The sequence below is a fragment of the Hemiscyllium ocellatum genome, chromosome 33 (assembly GCF_020745735.1).
Source record: "Hemiscyllium ocellatum isolate sHemOce1 chromosome 33, sHemOce1.pat.X.cur, whole genome shotgun sequence".
Taxonomy (NCBI): Eukaryota; Metazoa; Chordata; class Chondrichthyes; order Orectolobiformes; family Hemiscylliidae; genus Hemiscyllium; species Hemiscyllium ocellatum.
Window position 1 is genome coordinate 22,373,084 of NC_083433.1, and position 10,496 is coordinate 22,383,579.

The window sequence follows — 10,496 nt, forward strand, 5'->3', positions numbered from 1 at the left end:
TTGTGGTGAGTTCTCGGAGAGTATGGGTGGCATGAATAAATATAAACTGGAGATTGTGAATTTTTAAATTTGAAGGATAAAAGATGAGAAGTCCTTGTAGATCATCAAGCACAAGGTTAGCTGAATGGAAGTGCTGAATAGGATACTGTTTGAGTGTTATGGATATGTAGCAGTTGATGACGTTTAGGATAGGGGGATCTCTTTTAACCTGTAGTGATCTGTTTTTAAAACATTTACCATTGCTGGGAAAGGAGCCCATCATCTTAAACGTACTCTGTTCTCCGGTTGTGTTCCATACTTCTCACTAACTGCCTTTCATTTTTCTAGAAAACCATCCCAATTACCCCGACATCAGAAGCCGCCAATTTCTTGTCTTTTCCATCTCCAGACAAACTTGTTAAAATGGGATCTAAGCGGTCACTTCTGTTACTGCAGCAGGTACTGACATAACAGCATGCATTTTCAATTCAGTTTTCTGCGGCACTGATTTCTCTTGTGCCCCCACCAAGACCAAAGGGCTGCTCCTTCCACAGGTATAGTCAGCATGTTGCCTCACTGAAAGGAACATCCTTCATATGCAGCCAGTTGGTGAGCTGCTAAACTTGGTTCACAAAGGAGCACATGACTTGACACAGGCTTCACTCTTTTCTCATGTGATGTCTCCTTTCCTCCAGTTAACACTGGAAGGAAGTTGAATGCTGCTTAATTTCCCTCTTCCCTAGCTTGTGCTGCCAAGGGTCAATTAAGATCAATTAACACCACATAGACCAAAGAATACTCTAGTCAATGTGACTGTCTGTCTCAACTGAATGATGTGTTAATTCTCCAAGATGAACTCTGCATCCATGCAGGAATGAATTTGTAATGTTGTAGGCAGCTAAAGCTTGTATTAATTCTCCAACACTCTAGAATTTAACTACTTTCCAGCTTTGGTTATCAGAAACAGAGGTAATGTTTGCCTGCTTCAAACTTTTGTCTGTACTGAGCCAGCTAATTACATCTGGATTGGTGTTAAGGGTCTGAAATTGTTCTCAGCATCTGTGAGGTGAAGAGCTTATGCTCAAAATGTCAACTCTCTTCCTCGAATGCTGCCTGACTGGCTCCACACTCTTCGAATCTGTGAGGTGTAGATGGGGAAGACTACAGGCAAATTGTTGAGTGTGATGGATTAGCTTGTTGGTTCTTGTATTCTAGTCCCATTCACAAGGAATGACCGACACAGCCTGAAATATCTGTTAAATGATATCCAAGTTCAGGTTTCTCCTTTCAGGGAAGGTGGTGAATATGTTCCAAGTGAATAGGATTGACTGAATTTTAAATTAATCTAAATTAATTTTCCTCAGACTGATCTGGCAAACGCGGAAAAGGTTGTCCAAACGTTTCTGAAGGTGGCTGCAGTCTATAAGGAAGACCAGGAAACCAAAGCAGCAGTATTCGAGACTGCAGGTGGAGTAGCTATTTGTTTAATCTGAATTGTTTTTAGAATATCATAAGTCATTGTTTTTGTCAGGGAGTCGAATAACCTTATTTCTGTCCCAGTTCAGCTGGAAATGGAGTCCATACTTTGCATTGTATGTTAAATCTAGGACTCGAATGGACTTGGTATGTGATTTTTGAGCTGTTTACTGGGAATAGGGAACCAGCATTAAGAAAAGAAATCCAACTGATGCAAGTCAGAAAAGCTTGGAATTGTTACTGTATGCAGTTTTATTGAGTTCAGCCTGAAATGCAGATATAGTATTCACTTTGTACAGTTTGTGTTGGCATTCAGGCATATAAGAAACTAAGCCAATGCCACAAACATGGAATATGCAGAGGGTGGTGTGTGTAACTCTTTTCTGAACCCTTTGAAGTTGAATAACATATTTCCTACAGCAGAGAGACTAGAATTGAATGCAGTATGCCATAAATGGCCTAAACAATATTCTGTACAGCAGCAACATGTCCTCCCAACTCCAATACTCAGTACTCAATAAAGGCAAGCCTACCAAACAGCACCTTCACTGTACTATCTACCTGTGACTCCACTTTCAAGGAACTAAGAACCTTCACCCCAAGGTCTGTTTGTTCAGCAACACATCCCAGGACCTTACCATTAAGTGTATAAGTCCTGTTCTGATTTGCCTTACCAAAATGTAGCACCTTGATTTATCTAATTAATCAGATGCAACTTCCATTCAGTATCATCCATATTTTTCTTTTGTAATAAGTTTCAATTAGGAGCTTGGTATCTAATCAAATGTGTGCTGTCGGACAATCAAAAGAAGCTATGATTAGAGTTGAACATTTCGAGATCAGCAGAAAACAACCTGCTCCTGAGCCTTAATAGAAGATCATTCTGAAAACAACTAATGATCATTGGGTGGTAATGGTTTCATTGCAGTGTCTACAGGAATGTGATTGGTCACAAACAAATATGATAAGACTAATATGATGTCATGGTGTGTGATTATATATTTGTATTTTAATATCATTTATTCTTGCATTTGGATTTTCAATTTTAGTTAATGGCATTTGGGTTTTCTGATGATGCCACCTTCCATAATGAATGTGACCTGGTACTGTAGTTGGACAGAAGGGTCTGTTTCCATGCTGTACATCTGACTCTATATTAAATTGGATTAGCATCCACTGTGCAAAAGTAAACCAGTGTTGTGTTGTCATACCTATTGGCATCACATTTACTAGTGAGAAGACATGCATCCCCTGTTAGTGTAGTGTTGTCAGCTCAGCATTAGTGAAGTCTGTGGCTTCATCTGTGTAATTCTTTGAGTTTGAAGAACAGACTAAGCAAGATAAGATTTATTAGCCTTTCTGTGCCTGTTCTGCAGGATTGGTGTATTGGTTTGTAATTTTTGTATTGTCCTTCCTTTAATATTCTGTCCACTGATTCCTCATTACCTGCTCAGTTCGTTTGTCTACTGTTGCTACTACGTGGCTGTGATCCATTTGTACATTTTTACCTGACTTATTTGCTCCATGGATCCGATACCATAAATCCGGCTATTCAAAAACCAGGCACTTGTGTATTATACCAAGCATAGATTCCAATTGATTAAATTTTTACCAAGACTTGTCAGGATAATTAGGCGAGGCACTGTATTGGACAGTGTGGCTTCAGACATTGTGTACTGACCAGCTTTGTGCACTGGTCTATCCTGCACTTGACGTCAGCCCACCTGACTTGACATGAATTGCCCATGGCTTAAACCACATTACCAGAAATCCAGCAATGCCTTGGTTCTGGGTGTGCCAGATTTGAGGCATATGTGTATCAATTTCTTGATACAAGTCATACTGCAGTTCTGCTTTGGACTGTTTATAGAACACAATACTATATGAGAACATGGTGGAAAAATTCAGAAGTAAACTTCAGAAAGTGGATTGGATGAATACTGCTAAAAGGAATACTAGGAGTTCTATGGGGAAAGAACAGGGTGATTGAACTAATGCCTCTTTTAAAGCTGTGGTGCAGGCACAGTGGGTTGAAAGGTCTCCTGTACTCCTCCATTCTCCGATTCTCTATGAATAAATATCACTCTTTCGTTGTTTTTCATTGCATGTAAGTGTATTTTTTTACTCTCTTCTCCACCCTCGTTCCTCCCCTCTCTTTTAATAGATGAGCTGTTGCAGAAAGCATTCAAGACTACTGGATTTGAGTTAGATATGTTCATTACTTCTCTCTTGGTGTATATGGGACTTCTGAAGGTAAGAGCTGTTCTGATGTGTGGAGCAAAGCGTGCAACTTGTGGTCAGCTCTTAAACCCATGCATGCCATTTTGATTTGAGGATTATCAGTAATATAAATTGTATCAACGTTAATGGAATGTGGCTTTTAGTGTGGCCCTGAATTTCCACCATCTGCACCCAAAAAGCAATGGCTTAAGCATCTTTAGTACAAAGAGAATTGCTGAATATTAGTTGATTTAAACCAAACTGGAGGTATCCAGCAACCCTAAAATTAAGTGCTGGTGAAACTCAGATCTGGCAACATCAGTTCTAAAGAGTCATATTGGACTCAGTTAACATCCACATCCATACGTGCTGCCAGACTTTTGGGGGGGGGGTTTATTGTGACTGCTGTAACACTGAGCTAGGATCGATGTGAAAATTGGCTAGTTCTATGGGGAAGGCTTTAAACTAAACTCGCAGAAGGATGGGCTATAGAATTCTGTATAACATAGGGAGAATTGAAGTTCACAGAGCATGGGCAGAGACAAACAGCTCAAGAGTAAAGGCTGGTTCAAAGGCTAGAAGGATTAGATTTGAGGGCAAATGTGAGCAAGTCAAAGATGAATTCTGAATGCACGTTAATGTAGCGAGGTTGCTGAGTTTCAAGCACCAGTCACAGCATAAGACCCATAGTATTGTAGAAATAACTGATCTGGCTTGAATATTTCTAAAAATATATTTAAATTTGTAAAATGCTTTTCACAACCATCTTTACGGTCAATGGGAATGGATTTTTGAAGTCTAAATGCTGCTATCAGAGAAATGTCAGCAAATTTGTGCTCCGCAAACTCCTTCAGTCAGTGGTGTAAATGTGAGCAGAAAACTGGTTTTTGTAATGCTGACTGTAGAATGAAAATTGGTCAGGGAAAGTGGATTGATTGGGCCTCTTCAGCCTCTCATGGGAAAGACAGCACCTTTGGCACTCCCTGAATACTGCACAGGAGTATCAGCGTTGATTTTTGTGCATAGGTCCCAGAGTGAGACTTGCGGCTAAACCTTGTAAAAACAAGGCAAGAATGGGCACCAAATATTCCTGGAGGAGAAAGTGAGGTCTGCAGATGCTGGAGATCAGAGCTGAAAATGTGTTGTTGGAAAGGTGCAGCAGGTCAGGCAGCATCCAAGGAACAGGAAATTCGATGTTTCGGGCATAAGCCCTTCCTTCCTGAAGAAGGGTTTATGCCTGAAACGTCGAATTTCCTGTTCCTTGGATGCTGCCTGACCTGCATTTTTCCAGCAACACATTTTCAGCACCAAATATTCCTGGCTCTAAGGTGTTCAGGAAAGGTAGTGAAGCAGAGAAAGGATGACTGTCTCAGTGTTGTAGTTTATTTGATCAATACCGTATAATAGAGTCACACAGTATGGAAATAGACCCTTGAGTCCAAATCATCTGCGCAGAGTAGATATCCTAATCTGACCTAGTCCCATTTACCAGCATTTGGCCCATATCCCTCTAAACCCTTCTTATTTGTATACACATCCAGGTGCCTTTTAAATGTAATTGTGCCAGCTTCCTCTAGCAGCTCATTCCATACATGCACCACCCTCTGCGTGAAAATGTTGTCCCTCAGGTCCCTTTTAAATCTTCTCCTCTCACCTTAAATCCATGCCCTCTAGTTTTGGACACTCCTATGCCAGGAAAAAGACCATGACTGTTCACTCTATCCAGGCACTCCATAATTTTATTAACAACTATAAGGTTATCCCTCAGCCTCTAATGCTCCAGAGACAACAGCCTATTCAGCCTCTCCCTTTTGCTCAAACCCTCCAGACCCAGCAACATCCTTGTAAATCTTTTCTGCATCCTCACATTTAACAGCATCTTTATGGGTGAGAAATCAAAGACCTAATTTATTTAGTTGAGCCAAAGAAACAAAAAGGAGTTGAGCGCAGTTCAATGGTATACCATCAAATTGTGCGGAGAAGTTAAAGGTGAAAATTTGCAATGACATCTGAGTTTAAAAATGGTTCTTATACAGAAGGGTTGGAATCAAAAAATGGAAAGCAGGCAGGACTTCTAGGGTCACATTTCTATTTTTAGTGGGCATATAATCTGTGTTGTAGCTTCATGGGCTGACAATCTGATATAGTAAGTATGGGACTATATATACTGTTAAACAGCAGGCGCATTATGGAGAAGGCTGTATTTCCCAAACCAACAAATCAGATCAAAACCAAAACAGAAACTGCTGGAAACGCTCAACAGGTCTGGTAGCATCTGTGAAGAGAAATCAATAAACGTTTGCGGTTGAGTGACCCATCCTTAGAGCAGATTAGATCGAAATCTTGTAACCCTCTAAGTGTGGGTGCTGATGGATAATTAAACAACAGATTCAGTGATTTTTTTTTTAAAGAAGCTGAACAGTGGGAAGCCATTCAAGGAAGAGATGAGTGTAAAACACGTGTTTCCATGGAACTGAGGAAATCCATCCAAATCCAAAGCTGTCCAGAGACTAGAATAGTTTAAAATTAATTTGAGAAAGAAAACTTGATTCAGCTGTATTGTTGCTGAGAAACAGAAAGTGCACAGCATCGAAGAAAGCCATTTGGTCCAGCTGAAAAAATGCTAAATCCTGTACTGCTTCATGCTACTTTTCAGATATTTCGTCCCTAACTCTAACTTGCAACAATTCAAGCATGAATGCAAGTAATTTTAAAGGCAGTCAGGGTTTTATCTCCTCCACATTTGTCAGGTGAAGTCCAGATATCCATTACCCTCCAGGTGGAAACATTTCTCCTTGGCTTCCCTTGAATCCTCCCTATTCACTGTATCTAGGCCCATAATTTTGTACCTGCATTTATATGGTTCTTTTTGTGACTTCTGGGCAGCTGAAATTACTTTTGAAGTGTACTCACTTATTAGACACATGAGCCAGCCTTGCACCAGCAAACTGCCACATAATAATAATTCCAAACCATATTATTGGGAATAACTTCCCTGCTCATCTTCAAAATTGTTTAATGGAATCTTTTGCTCCAATCACTAGACCAAACAGAATTACCTTGATTCAGTCTTTTCTTGGCATCTTTCCAGAGAAAACAAACCCAAACTATCCAATCGTTCCTCAAAGCTAAAATTCTCCAGTCCTTGCAGTATCTTCATAAACCTCTTCTCTCCCTGTCTGGTGTGATCTCATTCTTCCTGTGTTGTGGTGACTGCAACTGTATGCAGTTCTTTACCTGTGTCCTAATTGGTGGTTTATCCAGTTCTTGTATGATCTCTTTGCACCTTTGTCTTAGCCGGAGAAGGAAAGTAACCTGTGTGCCTCATGAAACCAACTTGTCTGCCTACTACCTTCAGAAATCTATGAACCAGCACTCCAAAGCTGTTATCTCCCATTACACTTAAGCCATTTACTGAATGTACCCTCATTGTTTGTCCTTTAATACTTATCTCCCTGTATTATTACTTTGTTATTTTGTTCCTTTTCTATGCAGCTGACCAGTCCATTGAAATTGCTCTAAAACTGTTTATCACTATATCAAGTACATAAGCAACTTTTGTATCATCCTCAATATGTTTTAATTATGCCATTGTAGATTTGACCGTTTAGTTTTAAACCAGGCAATCTTCCAGCTTCTGTTTCTTCTCAAAATTTAAATTCAAATTAAGCCTCACCTGCATTCTACTAATGACTGTAATTTCTTGTGTTTACAGATCAGGCCTATCTGTCATGGCTATTGGGCAAGAGCTAGAAAATGGGATTAGAATAGTTGGGTGCTTGTATTTGACTGGTGTAAACATGATGGGCTGAAGAGCATTTTTCTATGCTTTAGACCTCTATGACTCTTTACCCTTACTGAGCTGCAAACCAGAAGATCCAAACTGCTACTAACTCTGCTGTAACGTGCTCTGGTATATCCTCAAACTCCCCTTTTAAGTCCATTATTCCTCAGTTACAATTTCTTCTTTGATCTCATTAGCTTAATACAATTCGTAATCATCCGCCCTTTCTTGAAGTCTTTTAAACTAATTTAATTCTAAATCCGAAAATGAAAAGCATCTCCCAAACTGCTCATGATGTAAGCAATATATTCCTGCAGCTCTTTATCTAACGGAGCCCACCTGCTATTTTATAGCTTGTTCTTTTCCAACTTTGAATAAACATTGGTTACCTTGTAAGCTGCCATTTATTGAGGTGTTCTGGCATTCTCAAAACCAAAATTTTAAGGACCTCCAAACATGAACCATGTATTAAATATTTGAGTCACTAATTGGGTATGATCTTCCCATAAAAAATAAAATGTTTGCTGACTTTCTTTGGTTAATCCATGTCATTCTTAATGAAAATTGCTAATGTCCCTCACCTTTTTTCCATTACTTTGCCAGCCAACTTTGTTACTCCAATAGTGCTGTAATTACTCGGTCTAACTCTTTCTCTTCAACCACAATATGCGGTTAAGTCATCTGGCACTATGCGTGTGGTCAGAGGGTGAGAAAAAGCACAGGAAATGACATCACCATAGGAAATGATACCATCAACCCAAGGAAACCTAAACACATAATTAGAAAGCGGGTCATAACACCAGTGCTTCACCAGAAGCTCACTGTTGTTAGCTATTATGGTGACGAAACGTCTGAAAAAGGACCTTCCAGCTCAGCGAGCAAATGTACATCCAGAACCTCAACCTGTGCTATAAATCTGCTCAAAACTCGCTAATTTCAGCCCTGTTGAAGTAATAAAGTTGGCAGAAAATTAATGGAAAAAAGGTGAGGGACATTAGAAATTTTCATTAAAGACCTGGATTAACCAAAGAAAGTCAGCAAACATTTATTAATTTGCCAAAAGGTTGAGAACCTTGACAATTGAGTAAAAGATGAGTGAAGATAGGAATGATATTTCTCTAGGGTTTAGTGTCTGTCAAGGATACTGCTGGGGAAATGGTTTGAGTCCTCCTTTCAGCAGTTTCTAATAACTTACAATTCTCTTCAAAAGTATGGTTTTCAGTTTATTTTTTTCTAATAAACTTGTTCTTTTGCTGTAAGTGCATTGAACATACTCATTTGAGGCTGCCAGTGACTGACCCCCACAGTGAGCAAATGGCAAAAAAAACTTATGATCAGTTCACCCAGCTTTAACTCTATGGTCTGACTTATCAGTATTGCTATCAGCTGAGATCACAACAATACAATAGAGAACCAAGCTGAATGCAGAACCTTTTGAGATAATTAAAAGGGAATAAGAGGGATGAAAAGAGGATGAGAATTGATTTGTGGCTAATACAAGACTTATATAAACATAATGAGAAGGATTGTCAAAGGGTGGAATTAAATAAGGACAAAATCAGTAAATTGTGTGTATGCAGAAGGTACAGCTGAGTTTTTTTTCTAATACCATGTTGGTTCTGCAGTGATGTAAGAGTTAACAGCAATAAATGAGGTATTAAACCATTTGATAGAATAAATCTACACATGAAGGTGTTGATTGAAAATAGACAAATACTCAAAAGTAGGAAATCCACCAGGTCTAGATGACATTTTGTATTGGGTTGCTGAGAGTAGTAGTTATAGGATAGAAAATGCAGAGGCTATATGAAGTTTCACTATAAATATTATTGTTCCTCATCTCCTATATTAAATATGTGGCCCAAGAATTACAGTGAAAATGTATACAAGCAGAACAAGGACTGTGATTAATTTGGTGCTTATTAAATGTAGTTGCTCATTATTCCTCTTGTGTATCTCTGTATCTAACTAGCTTTCCTTCCTTGTTACTTAAGTGCTTTCTTCTAGGTAGCATTCTGTTGACTATGTAGAACAGGTGGATTAGGTACCTGTGTCCATGTGCAGGTCCTCAGCCCCAAAGCTGAGCTGATGTTTACACTGAAATTAAAATTAAGTACTGGAGAAACTCAGCTGGTCAAGCAGCATCTTGCAGAAAAAAGCCAAGTTAACAATTTGATTTATGTGACAACTACATGTACTTGCATATAGGTTTAGAATATTGATTTTGCTGGTGACTTAAATTACTTTAGCAATCTGCCAGGGGAGGTCTGGTCAAGACAGATCAGTACAATTGCAGGTATGCAGGCACCAACTTTCTTCTTTCAAGATTCTGTCCATATTCTCTCAATTATGGTGAGAGAGCATAATTGTCCAGATGTCCTCCAGTGCTGTATAATATTATGAAAGTCTTTTTAGTAGTTGTATATTTTGTAATATTTTAATTTTGTATTTTTCAGAGTGAAGAGAAGATTAAAACGGTTGGTAATCTAATTGGACCTTTGACAGTTCTCAAACACGTGATTCAGAAAAGCTACTTTCCACGCTCTGTGATTCCCATCCTCCATGCTTTCCTTACTAAGTAAGCAAGGACTCTTCTTTTTATCTCACCACTGTTTCATTGCTTTTAATGATGCTTGTCAGTACCCCTTAATGTCAACAGTTTTGTTTGTCCAAGTGCAGCCAGAAAATGCTCCATTGAGGTATGATGTTCCAAGAACTTTGTGTGCCCTCAGTATTTCAAAAAAAGTGGCACTTTTTGCAGGAGTGCTTTTATAGTGTTGGATTAGAGTTCCATGGAGAACATTACTCCTAGCTGATCCTGGGGATTCCCCAAAGAGGTAGCCCTAATTGAATGCCTATCTGCTTTCAATGTCCTTTTTTTAGAATCTCTACTGTATGGAAGCCAACCATTGAATCCATAAAGTCCACACACTGACCCTCTGAAGAGCATCCCACCCACTGCTCCTGTGCCCTCAACCCTATAACTCTGCATTTCCCATGGCTAATCCACTTAGCCTGCACATCTCTGGACACTATG

The 10,496-nt window shown here is 39.3% G+C and overlaps 1 protein-coding gene across 3 annotated transcripts in view; it reads left to right on the plus strand.

Moving 5' to 3' along the window:
• The window catches only part of rangap1b (Ran GTPase activating protein 1b), a 59,374-nt gene that overhangs the window by 44,316 nt on the left and 4,562 nt on the right, over positions 1-10,496 (plus strand). For 2 of the 3 annotated variants that reach the window (XM_060849278.1, XM_060849279.1), the window contains 4 exons: positions 328-438; positions 1,344-1,446; positions 3,620-3,708; positions 9,916-10,037. In XM_060849278.1, coding sequence (XP_060705261.1) covers positions 328-438; positions 1,344-1,446; positions 3,620-3,708; positions 9,916-10,037 — 425 coding nt within the window. The remainder of the gene's footprint in view (positions 1-327; positions 439-1,343; positions 1,447-3,619; positions 3,709-9,915; positions 10,038-10,496) is intronic. The other variant, XM_060849280.1, reaches the window with a different exon arrangement.